Raw genomic sequence first — 26,475 nt, 5'->3', positions numbered from 1 at the left:
ACGACTAGGTGGCAGCTCTGTCCATTGCAATTGCTCTGCAAAATAAAAGGAAATTATATTTTAGATTGCGCAAAGCACGCATTTGCTGCTTAATTCCACTCAATTCAAAGTTAAATAAAGTCTGCAAATCTGTAATTAAAATTGACCTGAATTATAGCTGCAAATATGAAGGCCAACCGATTGGGTTAATTGCATAGGCAAGCAAAGCTGATCGTATTTCCGAGCAAAGTTTTCTTGGGCAATTAAATTGAATGCTTGAGGCATGCATCAGTTGCACTTATGCCAAGGAATTAAATTACCGCTAACGAGTGGGCCGAGTTCGAGCAAAGTTAACTTGGTCTTGGCTCAAATGACATCATTGCAGCCTGTATCTTTTAGTTTGCATGCCGTTGGCTCAGCTCGTCTTTTACTTTCGACTGGGGGCAGGCGGCTACCGGTTGGTGTAGCTGCTGAAAATGAATTAATTTCTCATTTATTTACTGTAAGACTCCTACAGTCTCTGTCGGGGGCACGCCGGTTTCAGGCGCTTAATTAGGTGAGTGAAAGTGGCGCCAACGCCAAACAATTGAAGCTGTCAGACGCCAGCATGAAGTGGGTCAATTGCCACGGGCAGCATCCGACCTGCTCTCCTCCTGCTGCCCCACATCCTGCCACTTGGCCGGGGCAACGTGCTGGAGCATATATTTTAAATGCGAAACAATGCGCCGAGTGCCGCTTGGAGTGTGCATTCCAGTTGACATCCACAGAAGGAGAGAGAGAAAGGGGCAGAGCGAGGTTCGACTGATAAGTGCAGTCTAATTGAATTATGTGCTCAAATTCTGACGGTTGCCCATCAAAGTGTAAGAGCAAACGATGCAGCTGCCACTGGGAATCACTTCAACCACAGGGTCTTAGCCTCAGACACAGGCCAAGTGGCGCCGTAAGAGGCGAATGTGTGTAATTGACAACGCTAAGCTCACTCGACAGTATGCCACACACACACACACGCGTAGAGCAGTAGACAAAACTTGTTGTCTGTGCCATCAATACGAATTGTTATGCTATCAATGACACTAGCTGAAGACAAAAGCGAAATAAGAAGAAAAGCAAGAAACAAAGAAACAAGCAAGGTGCTTTTTATAGTAAGTCAAGGGCTTTTACAATATACACAGCAACTACCAAAGCTTTGTGCTTAAAAGCAAAAACATTGCGAGCTATGAGCTTTGAAAGCACAATAAAGCTTTATCACTTATTTAAACAGTTAGCAATACTCAAAAGCACAGCACAACTTACAGCTTTAGTGCATACACAAAAGCTCATTAAAAGCTTCAAGTTGGCTAGAAATTGTAGCTGTCGAAACAATTTTGAAAGCACATTAAAGCTTACATTTTCAAATGGGAAGTCTCTTTAAAAGCTGGTGATTTTTTTACTGGCATGTTTTTATAACATATACAGTTGATATCATTGCAACTAGCACTGTCGTGCCCAATGAATATTAAGCATAAAATACGTGCAGTGATTTTCGAAAATTTAATTTAAATGTCAACGCCAAGGGAATGCACTCGAGAATTAATTGTATTTATGGCCAAAGGCAGGGCATGCTTCGTCGCCCTCTCGCTCTCTCTCTCTCTCGCTCTCACTGCAATTTGGCATAATTGAAATTTTATGTGCACCGAGAAGCTGCAGTTAATTTGCAGCAACAAATCTTATCAATAGGCCACATTAAAACGAAACAGAACCGAACTTTGACATCGACGGGACGGTTGATCTATGCGCTGCTCGTAAAGCCCGAAACTGTCAATAAAAATAACATCGGAACCGTCGACTTACTGATAATTTATGTACCAGAAATTCGTTTCTTTATTTTCCAAGCAGAGCTAAGCGAAACAGAGATTTGTGTCTCTTGTCGCATAATGTATTATGTATTACGTTTAATGCACACACGCGACTATCCCAAGCACTTGAGCAGCACAGGAGCACAAGTTCAAGGACCAAGGACACAGACGACAACAACAAGACAAAAAAAAATCAAATAATACAAGTAGCAGAGGGAAAGAAACACACATTAGGCAACTTTTGTGGGCTCCAACGGCGACAGCCAGAAACAGGTGAAACTCTTAGGCTTGATTCCTGGCAGATTTATGCATGCAGTTGGTTTATTGGAAAGTCGGCCGAGCCGTTTAGGTGGCTATAAATATTTTTACGCTTCCCAGTACCCTAGGCCTAAGCCAGTTAAGGCTATGATAAGCTAACAGCTGCTGCGCTGAAATACAATAGAGAGATTTAAGTTTGAGCATTTTTCATGAAAATTTTGAAAACGAACTAGAAATATTTTTTGTCAACAAATTTTACTCTCTTTAAGCTGAGTTCCCTGCCTTTTTTTATTACTCGATTCAAGAATATTTATACTTGTTCTAAGACCTTTTAGAGATTAAATGAAATTAAGTATGAATTATACTTAACTCAAGAGTTTTTTAACTGGATACGCGCTAAAAACATGACGAATTTTTTGGTATAGAATCATGTCGTGATATTAGGCCGCCATTTTTCTCTGAGGGTATCTTCCAGTCGACTACTTTGCATCTACGTCTCGCTTTCAAGTGCTTACTTTATTTTCGGTTCGCATTTTTATTGTAGTCGACAGATATGCGTGAATCTTGCTTTGTTGCGGGCTTCAAGTGTATTTTTTGCTATTTGTTAGTTTGTTTGCCTTGGCACCTGACAGCTCACACACACACACACGCACACACACACACACTAACACATAAATGTGTGTGCTCGGGGGAATGTTGTGCGCATAAATCGTGGCACATACATACATCATAAATGTAGACGAGAGAAGCCTAAAAACAAGTTCGCAAATTGCACAGGGCAAAAGTTTTTTATGATGCATTTAAAACTTCTTGATTATGCGAAGCGCAGCTATCTATGGCAATGTGAGTGTGTGTGCGAGTGTGTGTGCGCGTGTGTGTGTTTGGCTGACAAACCTCTACAAATATACGAGCTTGCAACTTATTTCATTTCCCTGCGAGCAAAGTTAATTTAAAGTTGCTTGCAAGCATACATTTCAGGCGGAAGCGAAAAAATTATGCCAGCAAATAGACATGCCTACGGCTGAATTAGCTGGGCGCAGAGTGTGCACGACTGGCTGGTACCCTGTACAGCCAGTGAAACGCATGCCAAACAAATAGTTTAGCTCTAGTTCTTACAGAAACTATCAAATGTTAGCTTTGAAGCTGCCTTCAACTCGTGTTTCACTGTCCCATTTATGTCATTTAACTGCCACGCCCACACTTTAGACAGCCCTCCAGGCCTGCGGCTGCAGTTGTCTCTGCCTTGTGCAACTGCAACTGCATCTGCAGCTGTATCTGTCGTCTAATTGGCCTTTTTATGCACACGAGCACACACTCGACATCATTTCTATTTCCAGGGCCATTTCCGTGCCAAAGCAGTTTATCACTAACTATGCACATTCAGGCGAGTCCACATCCCATGTACGGCTCCCCCCCACCCACCCCCTCCCTGCTGTCCCTGCACCGATTCAATATTACGTATAACAGCAGCTGCTGCTGCTGCTGCTGCTGCGGGCTAACGACAAAACGTTTGCCACTCACACAAAATGCACGTCCAGCCTAGAGCCCACATCCAGTCGACCCGCATCGCGATCCGGCTTTCCCGTTTCCCGTTACCCGTTACCCGTTACCCGTTTTCCTGCTGCCAGCTTCGCGACGCGCTTAACTTGTCGGCTTTAAGTGTCAGCGTTGAGCATCGTTCAGGCTTTTGAGCCCTGCTCTGCGCTGCCTTGCCCGCGTGCCCCTTTGTGCATGACGCTGTGGTGCGTAACGCGAATGGCATTTCATTAGTTCAGCTGCAGACTTTAGTTCGGTTCACAGTTGTCAACGGCGACAACTTTTTGTCATTCACAGCCAGTTGGCTTAATTGGCAGCTCAAATTGGTTCCAAGCTGCGTCAATTGAATGGTATGTTAAGATCTTGTTATACGGCCTGCCTGGAAGTATAACAGTTAGAGTTTGCCTGCCAAATGGCAAGTCTTTTTTAAACACTTATCGAGCAATCGATAACAATTTGGTATTTTTTCAAGCATCTGGTCAGCCGGCAGCAGCTGCATTCACAATGACACATTAATCTGGCCACGTCATGCATTCACAATGACACTTTGCATTTTGCCTTTCTTTGCGTGAACAAAATGATGTGACAAATTTGAACATAATTTCCAACTGTTCTCCAGTTTCCAAGTGCCTTTGTGTCCTGCTCGGCTATTAAATATGCATTCGTTTATAAACTTAAAGAAGCTCCTCCTTCGCCCACAGCAAAATGCCAACTCATGTTTGCCATGGAATATACTTCAACCCCCCTAGATGCCAAGTTCTAGTTCTCAATATTAGAAATTCTTAGGGCTGCCCAGGCACAATTGAGCACAATGAGGCGACAGCCTCATTAAATGCTGTTGTCGATGACAACAACAACAACAACAACAACAACAACAACAACAAAGCAAAGCCAAAGAAAGGCCAAAAACTTGAGCAGTGCTTGTTCATTGTTCGACAATAAAAAGGCTGTTGTTCATTTTTATGGAGTAACGCCTTCTTTGGCACCCTCCCCTCTCCCACCCAAGGCAATGGCGGCGTCCCGAAGACGCCATTGTTGGCATTACACCAAAAACAAAGGCAGCGGCAACAACAACAACAACAATAACATTGGGAACAATTGTGATTGGGCTACAGTTAAAAGTACACGACTCTTTAATACTCTGTAATCTGATAATGCAGCTGAATAAGTTGCTGCTCATTCGATTTATTTCAAATAAGTGCAGCATAAACCAAGGCTCTAGCTTTAAGCAGAAGTATGTCAGTTGATTTCTTTTCTTTTTGTTACAAAATGTCCTGTGTTGTAGATACCCTGTAAGTCAGATTGGTATGATAAGTTGTTAATTACAGTCTTGTGTATATCCTGTAAATCAGACTGGCATAACAAGTCCTTAATCGCAGCTATCTTCCTCTACTATCTGTTATACAATCTTTCTCTACTATCTGTTATACAATCTTCCTCTACTATCTGTTATACAATCTTTTTCTCTATTCGCTGTTATACAATCTTCCTCTACTGGCTGTTATACGAAGAGGCTCATTTCTGGCGCCTCGTCTCATCTACAGGGTATACACAACACAAGCAAGAACAACAAGAACAAAAACAACAGCGTGTAGCACAACAATAAGCAGCTTGTCGTTTAGTTCAGCCACGCCCACACCGCCTGCCGCCTCTATCCTGCGAGTGTGTGACGCACATAATGAGTGCCTGTACGCCAGTCCCCTCGCGCGCCCCCTACCCGCCCGTCTGCCCCGCCCGTGGCGCAACAAAAAGTTTATGAATATGATGGAATAATTAAAAGTTGGCGCCAATTTGTGGGCGGGGCCGGGCGACCATGTGGGCGGCACGGCACGGCACGGCGCGTCGCGTAGGTGGCGCAATGTCAACTTGGAATAACACGAGCAACGCCTACGCCTCAAGGCGACCCTCCTTGAGACACAAACGACTCCCCTTCCCGACAAGCCGCACGCCCCTCCGCCCCCCCCCCCCTCCCCCCCTCCCGCTAAGCAGAAGCAGTTGGCATTGTTTGCCTTTGCATTTGGCACTTTTGTGGCCTTTGGTCCTGGGCCTTTGGGGCCGCCTGTTTGAGGCCTTTGCCGCGCAGCTACACAACAGATTTTCTTCTTCTTTTGACCAAAAATTAAATGTGAGCAATTTTTGGCCGCCTTTTTTTGCGCTGTTCTTGTTTTTCTTTGCTGTTTAGCAAAGTTTCCCTTAGCCTTTGCTATGCTTTTTGTGTATTTTTGTTTGTTTTTTTTTAGCCTGTTTTGGTTTACTTTTCTTTTTTTAATTATGCCACATTAATTAAGACATGGATCGGCCTTTAAGAACAGCAGAAGCTGTTTTTTGTGCTGCTTTTTGCTTAAAGACGACGCAAACAAAACTTAGACGTCGCCCAATTGTTGAGCACAGCACAGAACTGCTGCTGCACTGCCACGCCTCCATGCTCAGCTAGCGCCCTGTCTAGGTGACAGTGTCTGCTGCTCACACACACACACGCACACACACAGAAACTCACGGCTGCATGCCTGAGCACATTCAAAGGATAATTATGTGCACACACATTTAGACTGGGCGCCCAGACCCACGCCTCAGTCTCTGGGTGGCCACTCAAAGTGCACTAGCGCAGCGCCATGTCAACAGCAACAACAACAACAACAACAAGAAGAGCTCAAAAGTTTATTTGCCAGTGCTAAGCAGCCTCAGAGTCAAATACAAACACGGAAATGCGCTCAGCGTTTGGTTCAATGAACCTCAATGAGATGCGTCACAAAGGGGAGGCGAGGGCACAAGCAGCTGCACTGCGCAAAAATATGCGTGCAAAGTGTCGCATACTATATTATTTATATGGAAATTAAGTGTGTGATTGTTGGGAACGAGGTTTTATAAGCAGCATAGGCATGCATCTGTATTTTCTCTGCTCGCATTTCGCTGAGTTTCCATAGTTGCCTTTCAGTTGTCTTTGATTAACCCTGAGTTGCCTTTGTGTTTCTCGCAGTGTATCATTTACTCAGCTCGCTTGAACTGCAATCTGAAACTCCCAATTTGCCAGTTGGCAGTTGGAAGCGCCTTAAATTTTAGCCCAGGTTTAAACGTGTCTGTTGCTCTTTGTGGCCATACAAAAAAAAAAGAAAAAAAAAAAGGACAAGCAGCTGTTGCGAAGAGTTACGACGACGACTCCGATTCGGACGACGACCTGTCGAGCGAGTATAACATATTTCCTAGCTCTTTTGTGGCATATGGCAGGCAGTTTATTTAAGGTAAACCCGAAGGCGAAGAAAACTCCAGCCACCCCCCTCCCTCCGCAGCCTCATAAGCATTTGGGCTTATAAATTTTGGCAACTTGAAACTTGAATTTGTTTTATTTCTTATGTGAGCTACGCAACAACTGAAAAGTTTACAACATAATCCAAAAGTTACACAAAGGAATAAAAGACTAAAAAGCTGGACCGCACACAACTCGAGTGTGTGTGTGTGTGTGTGGGCGTCGCGCTCCCCAGCTGCCACTCGAGATGCCGTGCGTCCCTTGGTTTTATGTTGCAAGTCCTTTTATTTTTGTGTAGGATGACGAATGAGTTCTGGGCAACTTTGTATGTCAGCTACAACTGACAAAACTGCGACAAACTGCGAAATCCAAAAATTGCAGCCAAGCTCGCACTTTGAGGCAAGTTTAAAGGAATGAGAGGGGGCATGGCCGTCAGCATCAAAACATGTCAATTTACAGGCGAATGCATCCACGCAAATCGTATCCTTTTGACGGCGCCGCTGAAAAGCCAAAGATTTTCATCCAATTTGCAAAAGTGGCGCGTCGCGTTACGCATACGCCACGTGCGTCAGTGTCGACAGCGACATTTGCCCCCCACCCCATAACCCTGTCCGCCCCGTCTCACCTGCGTTGCTTGACTTGACTCGCAGCGACATGTGAGCCCTGAGCTAGGGGCGATGCGGGTGGGCAGCCGGTTGGAGCCAGGGCATGGTTGAAGGGGGCACACTGTGTCTGGGACTGGAGCACGTGCCCGCTGGCAAGTCAAACATTACAACATTACGCGCTTTCCAATTCACCTGTGAAAATCATTTGCTCGTTTTTTTTCCTCTTAGTTTCTTCTCTCAATGGGTGGATTTTTGTTTTTATTATTTCGAAAATACCCTGGCCCTAAGCCGCTTACAAGTGTTGTTGTATGAATGTGAGACCATTTGTGCAGCTGCAATAATTGCCAGGTTATATATCATTTTCGAATACAGTCTACAAACGATTTTATGTTTACATTAACAAATTCCCCACTTGTTTAAAGTAATTTGGTTAGAAATTTCCCATTATTTCACATTCTTTTGTGCCCTAGGAATTTTGATGAATTTCCCATACATTGCTGTTACAGTCATAATATTTCGTTGCATACTTTTGTGCTGCCAATAAAAGCAAAGCGCACATTTTACGCTGCATATTTTTGGGCTACTTAATAATACAGTGAGCGGTATTGATCTGTTAAAATAATTGCATACTTTTGTGCTGCGCATGAGTTGATTTATGCGTACGTACTTTTTGCTGCCTACTTTTGTGCTGGACAACTAATGTGCTACAAATAGTTGACTCCAAACTTGGCCCAAATCCTGACAGATTTACAAAGCACATAATGCGCTATTTTAACAAAGGCAAACTCTATAGATCACCAAGAGTTAGCAGCATATGGCCAAGCCGAGAATTTCGCCTAGCTAAGCTTGATTAATGAAGCTGACATTAAATACAGGGTATCCATTGGGTATGGCACACGCACAAGCACAATGCGCTTTTGTTTTCTTCCCTTTTGTTGTTTTTAGCTCCATTTTCGTATGTCGAATTTGCCTTGTCAAACGTTGAAGCAAACGTGACAAGCATTAGCTATAGAGAAGTTGCCTACACAAATGCCAGCATGTCTTCATACAGGGTAGCGCGTCGGGTAGGGGTGAGGTAGAAGTGAGTATGCGTGAGGTAGGGGCGGGTTAGGGGTGGAGTATGGCCCCAACAACGTGCGTAGTTTGGCATATCAGTTCGTTGCCAATTTGATGAAAATCGTTGAGAAAAAGCAAGGGGAAAACTTTATGTCAATACGAAGGGGTTGACAACTAATGTACATGTATATATAAATATTCATATGAATAAAGATGTATATATATAATATATATATATTTTGTGTCAAAACAAAACTTTTGCGTGTCTATCTATCAGCAGCAAAGTGTGTTTCCATGTTGAGCTCGAGTCTGGCTTTGCCACAGAAGCCAGACATATGCCAAAGTCACATATTGCAGAAGTATTAGAAATAGTTGTTGTTGCTGCCGAGGGATGCCCCGAGCAATATGCAAATTGAAAATAGGAAAATGGGAAATGGGGAATACGTAATCGAAATTAAATGACTTTTGCTTATTGTGCAATCAAGAATTACTACAAAATAAACTACAATTGAGTCGCATTTACATTTCATTGAATAAATTGCAGCACACGCACACACACGCACACTCGAGCACTCGAATACTGTAAATAAATGGCATAACATTTTTTTTTTTTTTTTGCACAAAATCGCCCTCCCATTTCCATTGCCATTTCCATTACGAAAAGTTCCCGACAGAAGAAATCACATAAAAATACGCACACACACACAGGCAGATACAACATGTCTGTGTGTGTGTGTGTGTTTGTGCGACTTGCAGACAATTCGAAACAAATAAAAAATAAGAAAATTGTTTTTTCCAAAAATTTTCAAATTTGTGCAGCAAATGAATTTCACCCAACCAAGCCCCCTTCCCGCTCACCCCTCCGTCAGCTAACCCTTTCTTTTTGCTTTTCTCGCAATTTGTTGTGGCAATTGAGTCAACTTATTATTGGCATTATCACCTGTCGATGCCATCACCTGGCCAGCCGGCAACGATGAGCTGTTGAAATTGCCAAGCGGCTGTCGCCTCGTGCTTTTGGGCACAATAAAACCAAATAAAAAATGCAAATTACTTTCGGCGCATTCAAGCGAAAATGGCGTTGAAATTGAAAACCCAAAATGGCTGCGACTAGCGCGTAGCGCCATGAATATAGATAGCACACACACACACACACACACATCTATCTAGATATCTCATTGGCTGTGCGTAGCCACAGGTTAACTTTGCTATGACGAACGCACTTAAATGTGAGAAACTTATCAAACACAAATTTTATCGATTGCTTGAAATAAGGGTTAAATATTTCCTTTGTTATCGATAACTTGTGTCGAGTATCATCTCTAGCTTTAGCAGATTGAATATTATAGAAAAATCTAGCCACAGGTTGACTTGGCTATGACGAACGCATTTCATCGATTGCTTGCTTTAAATATGTCATTTGTTATCGATAACTTTTGTCGAGTATGTTGAAATAATATACACATTAGTTCGCCTGTATGAGGTCACACTGTACCCAATTTGCAGGGTATTGTGCCCACGCAGCAGGAAAGTCAATTCTGCATGTCCAAGTCGGTCGGAAACTTTTCCAAAAGCTTCGTTTACACGTTTTTGAGTGGTACACTCAGTACTTTCCCCATCCACCCCCCCCCCCCCCCTCAACTTTTTTTGGAAATTGCAGCGCTCGCAACTTTGGAGGCTCATAAAATATGTACGCAGCAGCCAGGACTGCGATGAGCTGTGCTCCTAGATGGTTAACGATTTGGCTGCGCCGAAAAAAGGGGCAAAAGGTAGCGCAAATCGTTGAAATATGCAAGCGAGTGGTTAGGGGGGGAGGGGGAGGGGGTGCGGCACGGGGGCATGCCCATTGCCATTCGCATTATCAAGGCGTTGGCGTGTCCAGGACGGGCCATGCCATAGAAAACTACGTGTCAGGCATGCCAAAGTTATCAAAAAAAAAAAAAAAAAAAAAAAATAATAATAAACTCCACTCCAGCTCGGATCTGGGCAATGCGTGTGGCAATGGTCAATGGGCATTTGGTTGGTGGGTTTTGTGGTTTTTGAAATTGAACGCATTTGATTGCGTTATTGAAATTGACTGTGGCTTCATTACGTTAATGCTTGAGCGGCATCAAAGGTGAGGCGGGCCCTGCTCCCCTCGCTGTCCCTCGTATTAAGGAATTCAATTATAAATGCCGCCCACCCGGAATTCTTGCCCTCAGCTGTTTGCCGACTTATGAATATAAATCTGCTGCCTGTGTGCGCCGCTTTTTGTCTGGGTCCATACAATTTTGTTTAATTGCCATGTGGGGTTTTCGGCCCCGAGAGCCTAGTTGCCTGGGATTTGCGATTAGTGGCGCCTGTTGATAAATGTGCGACCTATGCCTATTGGCTGTTTACCTTTTGGACATGAGCTGCCCTTGCCATAAATCAGCTGGGCTGCTTTTAATTAACGACTGTTGCTTAAGTGCTTTTTGATCCATTTAAACTGAAAAAAATGGCTGAGAACAAATTTGAAAAGTAACGGTTAATCGATAAAGTTTGCGGGTGGCGGACATATTTATAACCGTTTCGTGTGGCAGTCATCGATAGCGATCTGCAGTGACGAAAGTGGCAACGCTCTGACAACTGCATTATCGATATTTCTTAACCGTTTCGCAAGCGCAACAGCTGTTTATGCCAATTGGACTATCGCAGAACTTTGTGCTCAGCAGCTAAAGTTGATTTAATTGACGACTGATAAGACGAAAAGCAGAGTAAATAGATATAGTTCGATTAATATAGCTAATTAGCACTTATTTCGATATCTTCTAATTAACAATAGCCACCAAAATGGCCTTCAGACGCTGCCACCTGAACCCCAAGAAGACGCTGTTCCTGCTCTGCGATATACAAGAAAAATTCCGACCCAGCATGCCGCTCTTCGACAATATGGTCAAAAATGTGGACAAGCTGGTAAGTGAACTTTGTAGCTGACTAGCTTATCTTAAGAGAAATTAGATTAAACCCGGTTCTCTTTGCAGACAAAGGCGGGCAAGGCGCTGGAGGTGCCGCTAATTGTGACCGAGCATTATCCCGAGAAGCTGGGCAAGACTGTGGCCGAGCTGGATGTGTCGCATGCCAAGGCTGTTACGGGCAAAACCCTATTTAGCATGATGACGCCCCAGGTGAAGAGTGTCATTAAGGACCTCTTCGGCGAGAAGCCACAGGACGTGGTGCTCTATGGACTGGAGGTGCGTGAGGCCAGAAAATGCTTATCATTCCTTACTAAATCTCCATCTTATCTTTTGCAGTCGCACATTTGTGTCGAGCAGACGGCGATTGATCTGCGTGAACTGGACATTAATGTCTATATTGTTGCCGATTGTTGCTGCTCTCGCCTCAAGCAGGATCGCGATTTGGCGCTGGAACGCTTGCGCCAGGCGGGCTGCGTGATAACCACCAGCGAGAGCGTCATCTTCGATCTGGTGCGCGACAAAAACAATCCCAAATTCGATGTGGTGCGCAAGCTGGTGAATCCGCCCTCGGTGGACATGGAGCTGGCACGCAGCGCCTCCAAGCTGTAGACCAAGCTTTTGTTATTTACATGTTTGGCACTTTGCATTTAAAGTAAAAGGATATGATAAGCAAGGTATGAGTCTTCATTAAGCTGGGCCAGAGGCAGGAACAGCATAAGCTCTAGACTCCGTCGAGGGCTTTTGGAATCCCATTAAGTTGTCGCTTCCGTAACGTGCGTCCATTCGCCGCGAACAATGGACGCGTCGCATTCAAATTTAACATTAACAAGGGCCAACCCTTCCGGCTCCTGCCCCCACCCCAGTCCCATATGACAATGCGTATTTTATGGACTCGCCGCGTTGGAGCGTGGGCGAGGCAGCACGACTTTACACCAAAGAGTTGGACACGCACACGGCTCCAAGCTCCTTTCGCCCACTTTGCATAGAAATTTGTGGAAAATCTTCCATCGTAAAGTTTTATTTTAATGTTCGACCGTTGGAGACGCATCCAATTGCAATTGAAATGGATTGTAAGGGATGTCCGCAGACTACACCCTAATGTCTGTGTGTCCGTGTGGCTGCGGGTGTGGGCGTGGCTTCGCCTCCTCCTTAGGCGGATGCGCCTCAATGTAGGCCAGCGCCTTGAGTATGGCCTCGGGCGTGGGTGGTGGCGTCGGCAGCGAGTCGCCCTGCGGATGATAGCCATTCTCATCGGCCGTGTAGGACACCTGAACGGGCACGCCCTCCTTGGACACAAAGTGAAACTGGCCATGCACATTATTGTGGGCATCGCCCGCCTCCTGGGCGCCAATGCCGTTGGTTATGTCATAGCTGTACGCAAAGTTGCCGTGTCCGTCCTCCTTTTTGTGCTCCTCCGCCTTGGCGTGTGCGTCATCGTCACGCGCCCAGCTGGCCGAGATCAGCACCACAGCAATTAGGAACACCTGCAATACCAGTGGGGCGTGGCAATCGAGTGGGCGTCAACAATTACCAAATAGTCAAGAACTTACGTGCTTGTACATGATGCGTTGGGATTTCGATTGTTGCTCGAACTGCGCCTGGCCAAAGGCTTTTATAGCCGGCATCCGAGTACACCTTGCAGGTATGTACCTAAACGATTACCTGTATTATTATATATACATATATGTATATATATATATCGCGGCATATTTATTTTTTAATTTTAAATGCAATAAGCTCCATAAATTTCAACTGCGCCCCTCATTTAATTGTGTCACATTTTGTTTTCTGTTCAATTTTGAAGTCGTTTTTATTTTTTTTACTCAATTTTATTTTATAAACAAGTTTAATTAATATGCGGATGAAATCCCGTAGAGTCGGCCGTATAGCTCACATGTATGGGCCCATTCTCGCCGGGCAGATCGTATTCCCCCTGCACACCGTTCACATTGCCCTGGGCCGATGTCCTGATGCCATTGTCTACCTCAATCTCGTGCTTATACTGACCCGCTCCATTCAGATTCTGTTGATTGATGTGCTTCAGCAGCTCCGCTGCCTCCGGCACCGGCTCCGGCACCGGCACCGGCACCGGCTCATTGGCGCTGCCAATGGCGGCCAGCAGGAGCAGGAAGCAGGCGCAGCACAGCAATTTCTAGATATTCAAGATGTGCACCGTCAGTTCTGGTGTTCCGTAAAAACAACACAAATCTCGTTACTCACATGATTCAACATTATTTTGTTGTTGTGCTCTATGAATTTCAACCAAAAATATAAGAGGGGCAGGCGCTTTTTATAGCTGGCCGCTTGCCGCGGTCTGGGGCTCATCGAAAACGAGTTTTAATTAATCGCTCTGTTGATGATTTGGTTAACCAATTGCCATAAATTAGCATGAGCTGGCCCGAGTTGGCGCGAGTTGGCGTCTGGTTTGGAAGGGCTCGTCAAATTCAATCGAAAACTAAATACAAAATAAAACCAAAAAAAAAAAAAACTGAAATGAAAATCAGCAACAGTTGAACTCCGTGGAAAGTGTATCGACTTAGTTGGCGTCCAGCGCCTGTTTTTGCTCCTTCTGCTCCTTGAGCTGCTGCAGCGGCATCGGCTTGGCCCGGCTGCTCAGCAGCTTGGCAATGCCATTTATTAGCTTGGGCTCCTTGTGGCTGGCCACCTCCTCGATGACCTTTTTCTGCTCCTCGTCGGCGTGCTCCTTGTTGGGCGTGAACACCACCGTTGGATACAGCTGTGCCACCTGTCTGTCTATATCCGTCTCGCCGTCCCCTTGGTTCTTGGATGCCTGTTGATTGCGTTTGTCGTAGAACTTCTCGTAGTATTTGAAGGCCTCGTTGCGCACCGAATTCTTGAGCGCAGTCATGTCCCAGGGCACGCCCAGTTTGCTTTTGATCTTGTCCGAGACGTTGCTGTCGCTGGACGAGAAGAGCGTGCGAAAGAGATGGCTCAGATCGTTGGGTGTCTCCTCCTCGTTGGAGCGCGCCTTTCGCTCCCCCAGTTTATCGTCCTTGAGCAGCATATCGAAACCGATTTCTGGTGCACTCAGGTAGCCGCGATTCTTGAGGTACACAAGCGGCGAGGACCAAGCCGCAATGAGATCCTTTACAATTTCCTTAACAGAGCTCTGATAATTTAGGGTCTTCACATTGCCATTATTCTCATCATTCCTGATTACGCCCTGCAATGTTACAGACACGCTCATCAGGGATATCAATAAAAATAGCAAGGAGAACTGCATCATTGCACAATGAATTTGTAAGTATACAGAAATTGATTCAAATTTGTTGTTTCAATTTCTTCTGACGTGCACTGCGATATTTTTTACTTTTTCAAATTTCAGCGACCTGCAAAACTATCGATAGTCAGACGTGTCGGTGTTATCGCAGCCGCCTGAGCTGATTGCGTCAAACGGTTATGCCTATCGATATATCGTTGGCGAACAGCTGTTGTTTTGCTGGAGACGAGATTTTTGACTCGAACAAGTAAAAACTAACAATTTAACTTATTTGTTTGCGATTGCAACGCCTTTGCTGCACTTTCAGAGCAACGGGCAGCACAACTTCCACGCAATGGTCATAACAAGCAACACAAAACTGCCCGAGGAGGCGGAACTGGATGTGCAGGAGCTGAATCTGTCTTCGGCAGCGCTGCGTGCGGGTTCTTTTCACCTGGGCAAGCAATGCGAATCGGCCAATAATGTTAGTATGCGGCGCTTATTACAGACATAGTGTACGCTCTAAACCATAGCTAAGAGCATGTATTGCATGTGTGCATTTAGTTAATGTGTACATTATCCGGTTAAACGGCGCTGCGAGTCAGTTATATAACCTAACCTCAAAAGTTGTAGCTAATTGTTTTGTTTACGTTTGTTTTCGCAGGAGTTTATGCTTTGTCGGCAAGAGCTGGATGATCCGCGCGCCTGCCTGGGGGAGGGACGCGCCGTCACCAGCTGTGCGTTGGACTTCTTTCGCAAGGTAAAGAAAACCTGCCATGAGGAGTTCATGCAGTACGCCACTTGCCTGGACAAGAGCAGCGGCACCATGGCCTTCAGTCAGTAAGTACATCCATTCCTAGTCCTACTATTTAAGCTTATTCATGCTTATGCCCAACTATTTGCAGTTGCCGCAAGACCCAGGGCGTTTTCGATAAGTGCGTTAAGGATAACTTTGACTGGGAGCGTCCTTCCTATGGCTACTTTACGCGTGCCAAGGTGAGCTGACATGCTCTCTATATATTAAATACTCTGATTGAAATGTCAATTTTGTTATTCAGGTCATCAAAACTACACGCAAGGCGCCCGAGAAGGAGCCAATCAAGTCGTATCCCGATGCTACACCCGGCCTGCCAGAGGATTATCCCACACCACCAGCCAAATACGGTTCACGCTTCTTCTGGCTGGAATAAACGCTGAGGCTAAGTGAAATTTTAGGGCAGCCGTCGGGCCCAACTTGTAATTTACAACATGCATAAAATCTTGTTTCCATTAGTAATCAGCAAAGTTTATTACCATACAACGTATCCGCATCAGGTTCGAGCTACTTTAATGGATTTGCAGGATGCAACTTTGCCCACACTTAAATTTTAATTGCTAATATACACAACTGAGGCGTCTAGGATTTGGACTGTTGACTACCTCAATCGGCGTACCATTTGGTACGCTTGGGTTTCTTCACTTTGCCGCCTGTGACGCCGCCGCCGCCTTCGTTTCCGCTGATCATGTTCTTGTATTTGTTTATCAACGGCCGGAGATCATCCTTTTCCTTTTTGCGTCCTTGTTTGGGTCGATTGTTGGCCTTGCGCTCAGCCAGATGTGTTTCGCGTATCTTTTTGTTCTTCTGTTTGCGCTTCTCTGTCTTCACACGTTTCATGTGCTCCTGCGCCTGCTCCATTATCTTCTTCTTGGAACGCATACGCAGCGAGGTGCCAGGCTTGGCCGCTGTTCCGACATAATCGGCCTCCACATCGCTTAACTTCTTCGGCTGCTGTTGTTTGCCTTCTGCTTTGGCCGCACGCGAAGCCTCCAGTTTCTTGATGTGCTTCTGCAGCTTCGCCTTGTTGTCGCCTTGTGGCGCCAAGGTTTTGGGCGTCGGCTTTTGACCCTTCCGTTTCAAATTGCGCTGCTCCTTACGCTGCTCCAGCTTAGACTTGTATGTGGGATTGTTTTGCTTGGAGCGTTCGGTGCGCTTCTCTTTTATTTTGTGCACAGCGCGATCCTCAATGCTGAAAGCGACAATCGGTCGCTAGAGAACATGAAAAGCGTTAGGCTAAACTCAATCAAGGCAAGGCAAGGATTCACTTACGTGCTGTGTGCCAAAGATGCTGGGATTATTATTCAGTTTACGCAATGCAGCCAATGCCCGTTGATGCGTGTCGAAGGAGAGGAAGCCAAAACCTTTTGATTTGCCCTGCGGATGCTCTGGGGTAACCTTCTGGTCGCGCATCACACGACACTCGTGCGGACGAAAGCCCGTATAGGTGAGCGCCATTTGCTTGAGCTTCTCATTGTCATAGTTCAGTGGCAGATTGTGTATGGACAGGCGGTTGCGTGATACGAAGCTGCAAAATAATATTAATATATTAATGAATATCCAGATTAATGCCGAATTTACCACTTACCGATTCAGGTTCTTTAGCACTTGCGTCTTCACTTGCTCCAGCTCGTGTCGCTTGGCCATGTCGGATGCGGAAACGCCATCGGCTGCCTTTGAATTGGCCATGATGAGACCCTCTCTGGCCAGGTAGAGATAACGTGAATCCTTGGTGGTCTCGTCTTTGGAGTTTTGTGTTTGCTTCGTTTTGATTTCATCGCGACTGAGTGCCGGATGTGGATCTAGCACCTCGTCCATCAATTTGAACTCGGTGCCTGCCTGCAGACACAGATCGGCCGACTCTTTGGCCTTAAACTTGACAAATGCTGTGCCCTTCGAGTGCCCGGACACTGCTTGTCGGTTAATGATCGCATACTGCACCACTCCAAACTTGCGGCACACTTTACGCAGATCCCCATCCTCTGCATCGAAGGGCACGTTCTTAATGAAGACCGTGCAGCCTTGTTGTACATCGTTGGAAATGGTTTTCTCCTGTTTCAACTGGCCTAGCTTCGATTTTAGATCTTTTTTGTCCTTGTCATCTTCATCATCATCATCATCACCATCGTCATCATCATCTTCTTCATCATCATCATCATTGTCGTCCTCGTCATCATCATCGTCATCCTGCTCTTCATCCTCCTCTACATCAGACTCTTTCCCTGATTTGTCTTCACTCTCTATCGTTTTCGCCTTGCTTTCTGCTGCAGTTTTGTCTTCATCAGTTTCTTCCTTTACCTCCAACTTGGGTTTCTTGTCGTCGGGCTCATCTTTTTGTTGCTTGGCTGCATACTCATCCTTGCCTATGGCCCAATCCACAAAGACCTTGCGCCCGAGCAGCTCCTTGCCGTTGGCGTGTAAAATAGCCTTTGATGCCTGATTTACGGTCTCGTATTGCACAAAGGCACAGCCCACCAGCTTGCCATCTCCACGCTTTAGGATGTGTACATCTTCCAGCGTGCCCCATTGGCCAAAATACTGGCGCAGCGCCTCATCCGTAGATTTGTAGCTAATGTTGCGTACAATCAGACGCGCTCGCTTTTTCTGCCGCCGTTCCTTCTCCTCCTTCAGACGCTGTGTGTTGAATGGATTACGCCGCTTGCCGGACTTATTTTCCTCGGAATTATCGTTGGATTCCGGCTCTGTATCCAGCAGCGGTTTCATTTTCTTTAGCTCCATCATCCGCACATAAACAATTGCTCTGCACGTGGAGTTGAATTGTTGACACGCTATCGATAGCCCGATATATCGATAGTTGCGGTGCTGCCACGGTGCCCATCCACCTGTTGCTGGTGTGGCAACACCGTGCAATTGTTTACATTTTGAGCTGCAACGCGAAATTAGTGCAAATCATGGAAAATTATGTTATAATAAACAACTTTTTAATGGATAAAAACAGCTAAAAGTTATGTTCGCTTTTCTTGGAAAAGCTGATGAAATTCCGACGGCGTCTTGAAATAATCAATCAATAGCATCGATGAACGCCGGCCCAGCATGAACATAATGTGACTCCAAGGATTTAATACATTTCTGTACTCGGCAATTTGCCCACGCTCAAAATAATGCTTAACTGTGCCCACTGGCATTTGTGAGCCGTAGACAGCAACGTATCTGCAATAAATTGTGTAAGTTAAATAAATAAATGTTTGTGTAGTTCTTACTTATCGGCGCTTTTGTATATTCTCAGCGGATATTTGGCAACAAATGCACGTATGGCCAGGTTAATGAGCACAAAACCCGCTGCAAAATAATACAAATCGGTTTCATTCGATACCAGCATAGAAATATCTATTTTCCGGGCAATATTCATAAAGCTCATCGTTGATGCCAGCTGCCAGCCGGCAACCAAACCAATTACGGTTACTGTGCCGGTCGACACATTCTTCGTCCAGGTCACATAGTTCTCCAATGGTGCGCGATAAATCAACTGATAATGTTCTGGTAAGTTATCCAACTTTAAGAGATATTGTTCCACATTAACCGAATCCTTATGGCGCCAGTTGCCGCGTACTGCGCTTGTGCTGAAATAAACTATAACTCAATTAACTGTCTTAACCATATTCAGTTAAAGTTCTTACCAGAAATTGCTTTTAGTTAAAGCTGTTGTGTTTATTCTGAAATTTATGCATTTAATGCTGTTCCGTAAAATTGCCGCACACATTTCTGTTTGTTATGTCGCTTAGTGCATATGTTTAGCACAGTATGCTGTTAACGTGCCCCGCGAGCTACGCAAAAGTCAAAATTTACCACATTTTAGCATACTTTGCGCGAGGCCAAATTTGCAAAGCGCGCTTTCTTAAGTTGTTGGCAAATAAGCTTAATATCAGTAATTCGGTTTTTATAATTTCGATTTAAATTTAAGTAAGTTTATTATTACATTTACATACGAAATTGAACCACAGGGTGATTATTGCGTTTGCCCGCAACTTGTTTGAGCTGAATACTCTGCTTAACAGCTGAGCATATTTGTGTGTGTGCGTAGTAGGCGTTGCGTTTCCTGAAACCAGCTGAGCGTTTGGCGTTGCCACCCATTCAGCAACACAACACAGCAGCATATTTTGTTAAGGAGCTGATATTTTGTTAAAAAAGTGATTTTAACGCAATAGTTTTATACCGCACAATTCTGGAATATATAGCGTATTTCGGGGCAGATATGGACTTAAAACGTTTGGCATGCAAGACGGGCCTGGGCGATGGCCCAGATGCCAAGCGCGCTACAGCTGCAGACGAGGAAGAATGTCTGCAGCTTGATCAGGAATCAGGTATAGATAAAGATACGAGCGATGCACAGACAGAATGCTTGCAATTAGATGTTATCAAGGAAACCGATTGTGATAGTCTAAAAGCTGAACGCGACAATCTGTCGCCCAGCAACCATGTGGCGCCATATACTGGCAACGGATGTGCGCCTTCATTAGAATCATTTATGTTCCAGCAGACTCCTGCTGGCAGTCAGCTCTGCTCCTGGATGTCCAATACAGAGTCCAAGACCTCTGCCAATGATGTGCCCACACTTTTTGATTCGGAAAAGGATTCCAAAGCGAATGCCCAGAGTAAGTGACAGCCAGCCAAGAGCCAATCTCAATTAGTTTCTCAAAGCGAACTCGATCTCTTCCGCACCAGCTGCCAAGCTTAATCGCAAGGCACTCACCAATTTACGTCGTCAAAACGCGTTGCGTGCTCTTGAGTTGGAGCGCGAGTTGGCTACAAAAACACCCCAAGCACCGACGCTTCTTGTACGCTTTCCAGATCCCAAAATCAGTGTCACTTCGGTCAGTGAATTCTCGGAGAGCATCCGGGATGTGGTTTTTCCGACAAATGTCTCGCAGCGCTATTGCCTGGTGCATCTGAAGGCCGGCGCGAATGTTGAACGCACCATTGAGGAGATAAAACAGGTGCGCTTCGGCCATGGCCGTCTGCACGCCGAACTGAAGACATTTACCGATGAGGAACAGGCCGAATGCATTGATCCGTGCTCGCTGTATGTCAGCAATATACCCTTCAACATGAACGCCGCTGACATAAAGGTGTTCGTCAACTCCATGCGTGTCGACATTGGCGTCATGAAGCGCCAGAAACGCGCACGTTATGCATTTGTGCGCTACGCCAATGCCGAGATGGCCATGGAGGCATTCAGGGATCTGGTCCGTCGTACACTTAACAATCGCATATTGACCGTACGCTATCGTCGCCTACGCAAGCGCCTGGCCCATCCGACTGCCGCCTCGATGTGCGCCATATCCAATCTGACCATTGACACCATCGCCACAGATGACGATGGCGTTGAATGTCGCGTCATTTCACCACCGCCGGTGGAATCGATTACCATATTGGATAGCGATGATGACCAGCACTGCGAGTCGCACAGCGTTGTGAGCCTCAGCAGCAGCATTCCACACAAGAAGCGCGAGAGCAAGATGACTGCCCAGGAGAAGGAGATTCAACGCCTCAAACTGCAAGTGGCCGAACATAGTGCCATTATACGGAGCTTACAGAAAAGAGAGGGCAGTATTGGTAAGTTGAACCGATCCAGCTGGACCGAATCTCAAACGAACTAAGTGCCGCCTTAATTGTAGCCAATGCCACTACCAAAGTAGAGCCACAATCGGATTTAACCACAGACAAATCATCATTGATGCAACGCTCACTATCGCCGTGTTCTAGCTATGATATCAAAATGGAAAATGAATATTTGGGCATAGCTCAGAGTACGCCCGAGCCTGAACCGGACTCATTGCCAGATGCTCAATCGCATTCGCCATATCGTGGAACAACTTGCCCAATTGATGGCATGGAGGATCCCATTAAATGTAAACACTAAAAATAACCGCAACTAACCCATTTTATATGTTATATGTATTGTGTGTACCCCTCCCTAATATCTTACTTAGCATCCGATTGTTTTGGCTGGCTGATTTCAGGTCTCGGACGTCGCAAGAGCACAAAATCCAGCGCACAGCAGCCGAACAAAGAGAATACAACTAAGAAAGCTCCAAAGGTTGCCAATCTGGAGGTGCATGCGCAGGTCGAAGCCGATTTGGATACATAGGATAGGATTTTCATATCTACCAAATTGTAGCACCTCAAAATTATTTGCGTATAAGACTTTTTAATCAGCGGCATATATGTACCATATAGATATATATATATATATATATATATATACATGTGTGTGTAGGATAGCTTAGTAGTGGATAGAGTAGTAGTTTTAACATTCATATTTATTTTTATTTAATGTTTTTCGATCACTTTTGCAACGTACAATTTTATAAAATTGTCATCATAATAATAGTACGTAAATTAAATAATATTTCGGTTTTAAATATTAAACCCGAACAAATATCGCTTAAGACTTTTCTTACAATCATACACTTACAAATTAAGTATACATATATAATGATCAAATGTGTTCGTTTTTTTTTTTTTTTTTACGATCCTATGTCCTTTGATTAAAGAGCCTTAATTTCTATAGTTAATTGTTACACGGCTTGAATTTGTCGGGTAACAATTCGAACTAAACTAAAAATATGTTCATATGTTGATCGATTTTTTTTTGTTTTTTTTCATATGGCTCGTTATAGTTAATATCGCAAATTGTCATCTTTAAGTTACATATTATACTCGTAGTCTCGGCTATGATATGAATTCTGATCTCCTGTTTAGTTTTGCATACTTTCCAATTTTATGGAATGTTAATAACTATTTAAGATTTAAGTTAAATTACATTTAATGCTGCTTTTCTGCTTTTGTATTTACACAACAACGATTTTAAGGCACCTGTGTTTCACATCATATATGTATTTATATATATATACTTTGTTTTATAAGTCGTATTATATTCGAATACAAAATTCAAATATATTTTGGTAGCCTGAACTGAATCTCTTGCAACGTGCGCTTAAATTGTATAAACTTTACTAAAATTGTATATTATCCATGGATAACTAAATTTCTAAGAAATGCGCAACGTTCAGTTATTTTAGCTAATTATGAATTTCGATAGGCAGCAGAGCAGAATGGTGCTCAGCAGCACACTGGCAGCGGAGCTACTGGGCAGCTGATTGGACGTCGCACCAGATCCCGAACCCGATCCCGTACGTTCCGCCACTTCGGGCTCATCATTGGATTGATTATCGCCGACAGCTGTTATCGAGAGAGATCAAAGATTGCACGTAAGAAAATGTTTGAAATTTAAAAAAAAAAAAAGTTTTCAATTTTATATCAACTATGCATATATCTTAATCAATATCTATTCGGGGAGAATTGTACAGGTGCAAGACTTTTGAACAGGACTGTGTAAAGATTTTGAGTGTAGGAAAAAAAAAAAAAAACAAAAACGTATAAATTAACTGTCAAAATATGTAAAGGGACTAAAAACTAAAGCTAAGCTAACTTAAAAGAAATACAAAAAAAAAAATAATAGTAATTATATATATAAATAATTAATGCAACATACTGTTCCACGCTGTGCGCAAATGTTTTATGTTGAATTCGTAATTGAATTGGCGTTTTCTTGATTGTTTCTGGGCGTTTTTCAATGGGCGGCAGCGGCGCAGGCTTTTGTTTTTTTTTGGGCGTGGCATTTGTGTGTGATTTTTCTTTTTTTTTTATATATATATATGTGTGTATATATTTTGTGACATTTTACTTTTCAGACAGAGATCACTCAAGCAGGCATATTTATATGGACGTAATACAACTTAAGGCACGCGTTTTGCATTGGTATAAATACAGATACAATAAATGTATGTATGTTTGTATATATATGTATACGATATTAATACAGTTATACGGTTGATGTTGGACAGAACACACGAAACGAAACTGTGAAGGAACTGGAGCTGGAACTAGCGCGCGCTTTTTAAAAGTATCGGTTCGTTAGGCTCCACATCCAGCCGGGCAGCAGACCCATGCCAGTGCCCGTATTTGTGTTCGTATTTGGAATCTGCGGTACTGCATTATGGCAATATACGTTTGGATGGAATTGATCGATTGATCCCAACCGAAATGAAATGAGAGACAGATATGTAATAAAGAAAAATTGATAAAAAAGATAATCGCATAAATACAATTTCAGCAAGTCGAAGCGGTTTACAGCGGGCAGCTTTTGGGTGTGCGCAGGATTACGTGCTGTTTGTGACGTAACTAAATACAATTTGATCTACGAATGATTGCGATTGCGATTGCGATACGTTAAGCAAGCGATAGCGATAGCGATAACGATAGCTAATAATCAGTTCGATCAACTGGCATAAAATACAATTGCTAAAAATGAAGCACACAGAGCTACAATTAATAAAGCTTAATTACACGCAGACACACACATCAGAGATGGGAGAGCAGCTTTTAATTGATGACACACACACACACACAGATTGGGTGAGGGGTAAGTCGTAAGAAGCAAAAGCAAAAGCAAAGCGGCGGGTGTGGTAAATCTTTCGATATGCGCGCGTTGCTTTGTTTTTGCTTTCGTTAAGTTCTTGTTCTTTTTCTTCTTGTTATTTAGTTGTGTGTGTGTGTGTGTGTGTGTGAGCGCGTGCGTGCGTGTGTGTGTGCCGTGGAGTTCGTTGTTATTGCTGTTCTTTTCATTTGATTATGTTTTTGCTTTTCATTTGTGTTCTGCAGTTGTGTTGTTGTTAATTGTTCTGTTTCGTTTTTATCCGCGTCTCTTAAAGCCTGCAAGAAATATGTACATACGTACAAGTGGATGACATATACAGTTGAAGTTCAGAGCTCGATTTATGTAAATTGAATAAGTTATGGGCAACAAGCACGTGCATGCATGTGTTAAGTATTCAAATTGGCCGACCGACCGACCGTCGGTAATCGTGCAATCTGGGTCATAACATAACGGTTGTGGACCACATACATACATATGTACAAACGGTGGATAACTTATGAGGTAATGAGTGTCTGTGAGTGTAAGTGTCAGTGTGGGTGCTGTGTATGTGTGTGTGTGTGTAAGCCATGCGATTCGTGGATTTAAGAATATTGATAAAACATGCAATTAAACAGATTTGTGTACACAAGATTGTCGAAAAGGAAGAGCAACCCAAAAAAAAGAAGCCTTTAGCCGGTTGAATTTGGTGCCACAGGTGTCAAAGAGGGGTAACAAAATTTTTGATTTCGATTTCGAATAAAACGTTGTACGCATACAGTGTTGGTAAATGCCATAAATAACTACGGGATATACGTATTTTTAGTTAGGGGGGAATAACATAATATTAATATTACCATAGTACTATATAAATATGTAGGTATATACTTAGTGGAGGAAGGTGTACGTACTAAGGATTGCAAAAACTACACTTTGTGTGGATTTACTACTCGATAGTTACCGATAGCTGGTTGGGTGTTGGGTTCATTGTGGTGTTTAACAAATAGTGTTGTAAAAGTGTGCATAGGTGTAAATGTAAAGCTCAGTGTAGTGTTGTAAAGTGTTCGATTAGCTCGAGATTAGTAACTTCTTAGTTCAACTCTATAGTTAGATTAGTCAATTAGAAGTAGCATGCGCATGCAAAGTATCGAGTGCATGTGAAGGAGACTTAAATGCTAGATTGATAGATTGATAAGGTATATTGCCTGGTACCGCGCCAAGAGGTAGCGGGGGTGAAGTTAGTGAGACCGACTGACCAGTAGTTTGTTTATTTTTGTTTGTTTTTTTTTTTTTTTTTTACACTGTAAGCAAGATATGATTATAATATTATCATTTTATTTTGTACCTATAATAATTTAAAATTTTGTTCAATTTCGCCTGGGTTTGATTTTATTTGATTGTTTTTTACATGGTATGCTAAATTGAGTTGGTTAGTTAGCTACGAAAGAGTTAGGTTATGTTTGAACATTGTTAGAGAAACAGTTCTAGAAATGTTAACAAACGAAAATTCAAATAAAAAAGATAATATGGTTAGGAGCTTGCCATTTCCACAATTGGACTAAAAAATATATATAATTTTGTTCAATAAAATAAAAATCATATAACCAAAAAATTAAATAAATAAAAAGTGTTATGGAACTCTTTGAAACTTTGGGTATTAGTAACATGAATCAAGAAACCAAGTGAAAATAAAGAATTCTGTTAAAATTAGTAAGAACTTCAGGAACCATTAGCCAGTAGATAAAAGTAGATAAAAGATAATGTTGGTTAGGAGCGTACAAATGTACAAGTGTTGAGAGGAGAGTGTAGCCTATAGCTGGTTCAGTTTGAGTACACTGAAACAAACTAAAGTAAAACACCACAAAGTAGGAAATATCAATTATATATATACACAAATGTTTACAGGAGCTACGAGTACTAATAGCAGAAATTGGACATACACAATTCGAGAATTAGTTTTCAATAAAAATAATGTATTTTCTTTTCTTTTATGTTCTTTTTTGTTTTTGTTTTTTCTTTTTTTCAGGTTCAAACGTTATTTGCTGGGCAATAAAAACAAACACATTGACTTCAATAATAGAATTGAACTACAATACGAGTACGAGTACGATACGATACATATATAAACTTAATTAAACATACCATATTTGTATAAATTCATTTAATGGATACGTCTCTGTGTGGAGAGACTGCCAGATTTTTAAGGATTTTTAAAACATTTTTTTGGCTGGTAAGAAATAACAACTCATACATGTTTATGAGATCTTTTTGACTTTAGTTTCGATCTTTCGAATTTCTATTAAATATTTTGTTTACAGTTCAGCTACTATCGAATCCGCTTGGGACTCAAACAAAACTACCGCCGAGTCGATCCCACTCACCTGCGTCCAGATCAATATCACCATTACCATCATCAGCATGCAGCCGCGATCGTTGCTCAGACTCAAATGGATCCTCTTCAAAATTACCTGTGGACGAGGGCGTGTTCTTGCAGCCGAACCACCAGTGTGCCGTCGGCCTGGGGAATGCCGGCGTGGCCGTATCCACCTGTTAAAGAG

The 26,475-nt window shown here is 43.4% G+C and overlaps 9 protein-coding genes across 19 annotated transcripts in view; 3 read left to right on the top strand and 6 right to left on the bottom strand.

The window, feature by feature from the left end:
- Positions 1-11,115: 11,115 nt before the first annotated feature.
- LOC6627094 (isochorismatase domain-containing protein 1) lies at positions 11,116-12,119 on the top strand. Its single transcript, XM_002048773.4, has 4 exons — positions 11,116-11,245; positions 11,314-11,444; positions 11,513-11,722; positions 11,783-12,119. The coding sequence occupies exons 2-4, from the start codon at positions 11,322-11,324 to the stop codon at positions 12,053-12,055; spliced, it is 606 nt and encodes a 201-aa protein (XP_002048809.1). The 5' UTR covers positions 11,116-11,245; positions 11,314-11,321; the 3' UTR covers positions 12,056-12,119.
- Positions 12,120-12,448: 329 nt separating this feature from the next.
- Positions 12,449-13,102, bottom strand: LOC6627095 (larval cuticle protein 4). Its single transcript, XM_002048774.4, has 2 exons — positions 12,997-13,102; positions 12,449-12,930 (listed from the first exon to the last, which is right to left on the bottom strand). Exons 1-2 carry the CDS (start codon positions 13,069-13,071, stop codon positions 12,535-12,537), a joined length of 471 nt encoding a protein of 156 aa, XP_002048810.1. The 5' UTR covers positions 13,072-13,102; the 3' UTR covers positions 12,449-12,534.
- A 123-nt stretch (positions 13,103-13,225) lies between these two features.
- Cpr60D (Cuticular protein 60D) lies at positions 13,226-13,808 on the bottom strand. Its single transcript, XM_002048775.4, has 2 exons — positions 13,667-13,808; positions 13,226-13,598 (listed from the first exon to the last, which is right to left on the bottom strand). The coding sequence occupies exons 1-2, from the start codon at positions 13,769-13,771 to the stop codon at positions 13,293-13,295; spliced, it is 411 nt and encodes a 136-aa protein (XP_002048811.2). The 5' UTR covers positions 13,772-13,808; the 3' UTR covers positions 13,226-13,292.
- A 68-nt stretch (positions 13,809-13,876) lies between these two features.
- On the bottom strand, positions 13,877-14,769 carry LOC6625041 (uncharacterized). The gene has a single exon (XM_032436620.2). It carries the CDS (start codon positions 14,691-14,693, stop codon positions 13,983-13,985), a length of 711 nt encoding a protein of 236 aa, XP_032292511.1. The 5' UTR covers positions 14,694-14,769; the 3' UTR covers positions 13,877-13,982.
- A 26-nt stretch (positions 14,770-14,795) lies between these two features.
- Positions 14,796-15,942, top strand: ND-19 (NADH dehydrogenase [ubiquinone] 1 alpha subcomplex subunit 8). 2 transcript variants are annotated; one of them, XM_002048777.4, is made up of 5 exons: positions 14,796-14,934; positions 14,995-15,150; positions 15,331-15,506; positions 15,572-15,662; positions 15,725-15,942. In XM_002048777.4, the coding sequence occupies exons 2-5, from the start codon at positions 15,022-15,024 to the stop codon at positions 15,854-15,856; spliced, it is 528 nt and encodes a 175-aa protein (XP_002048813.1). In that variant the 5' UTR covers positions 14,796-14,934; positions 14,995-15,021; the 3' UTR covers positions 15,857-15,942. The 2 variants fall into 2 exon arrangements, with proteins under 2 accessions (XP_002048813.1, XP_070066474.1); XM_070210373.1 differs by lacking the exon at positions 14,796-14,934 and having other exon boundaries at positions 14,945-15,150.
- LOC6625043 (RNA-binding protein 28) lies at positions 15,925-18,272 on the bottom strand. Its single transcript, XM_002048778.4, has 3 exons — positions 17,069-18,272; positions 16,753-17,008; positions 15,925-16,692 (listed from the first exon to the last, which is right to left on the bottom strand). The coding sequence occupies exons 1-3, from the start codon at positions 18,220-18,222 to the stop codon at positions 16,087-16,089; spliced, it is 2,016 nt and encodes a 671-aa protein (XP_002048814.2). The 5' UTR covers positions 18,223-18,272; the 3' UTR covers positions 15,925-16,086.
- Positions 18,273-18,400: 128 nt separating this feature from the next.
- LOC6625044 (uncharacterized) lies at positions 18,401-19,390 on the bottom strand. The gene is made up of 3 exons (XM_002048779.4): positions 19,119-19,390; positions 18,702-19,061; positions 18,401-18,651 (listed from the first exon to the last, which is right to left on the bottom strand). The coding sequence occupies exons 1-3, from the start codon at positions 19,199-19,201 to the stop codon at positions 18,447-18,449; spliced, it is 648 nt and encodes a 215-aa protein (XP_002048815.2). The 5' UTR covers positions 19,202-19,390; the 3' UTR covers positions 18,401-18,446.
- Positions 19,391-19,566: 176 nt separating this feature from the next.
- Pof (Painting of fourth) lies at positions 19,567-22,421 on the top strand. 3 transcript variants are annotated; one of them, XM_015174111.3, is made up of 4 exons: positions 19,567-20,093; positions 20,290-21,054; positions 21,117-21,350; positions 21,432-22,421. In XM_015174111.3, the coding sequence occupies exons 1-4, from the start codon at positions 19,694-19,696 to the stop codon at positions 21,587-21,589; spliced, it is 1,557 nt and encodes a 518-aa protein (XP_015029597.1). In that variant the 5' UTR covers positions 19,567-19,693; the 3' UTR covers positions 21,590-22,421. The 3 variants fall into 3 exon arrangements, with proteins under 3 accessions (XP_015029597.1, XP_002048816.1, XP_015029596.1); XM_002048780.4 differs by having other exon boundaries at positions 20,164-21,054; positions 21,462-22,421; XM_015174110.3 differs by having other exon boundaries at positions 19,568-20,093; positions 20,164-21,054.
- The window catches only part of Mmp1 (Matrix metalloproteinase 1), a 29,347-nt gene continuing 24,927 nt past the window's right edge, over positions 22,056-26,475 (bottom strand). For 3 of the 8 annotated variants that reach the window (XM_015174066.3, XM_002048781.4, XM_032436618.2), the window contains exons 5-6: positions 26,299-26,464; positions 22,056-22,683 (exon numbers count right to left, since the gene is read on the bottom strand). In XM_015174066.3, the coding sequence (XP_015029552.1) occupies positions 22,520-22,683; positions 26,299-26,464 (330 nt within the window). In that variant the 3' untranslated portion in view covers positions 22,056-22,519. Of the gene's footprint in view, positions 22,684-23,353; positions 23,494-24,028; positions 24,217-26,298; positions 26,465-26,475 lie in introns of those variants that run through there. The other 5 variants (XM_015174068.3, XM_070210370.1, XM_070210368.1 and 2 more) reach the window with 5 other exon arrangements.

Source organism: Drosophila virilis, chromosome 5 (assembly GCF_030788295.1).
Source record: "Drosophila virilis strain 15010-1051.87 chromosome 5, Dvir_AGI_RSII-ME, whole genome shotgun sequence".
In the NCBI taxonomy this organism is placed as follows: Eukaryota; Metazoa; Arthropoda; class Insecta; order Diptera; family Drosophilidae; genus Drosophila; species Drosophila virilis.
This window is presented reverse-complemented; position numbering and strand designations above follow the sequence as displayed.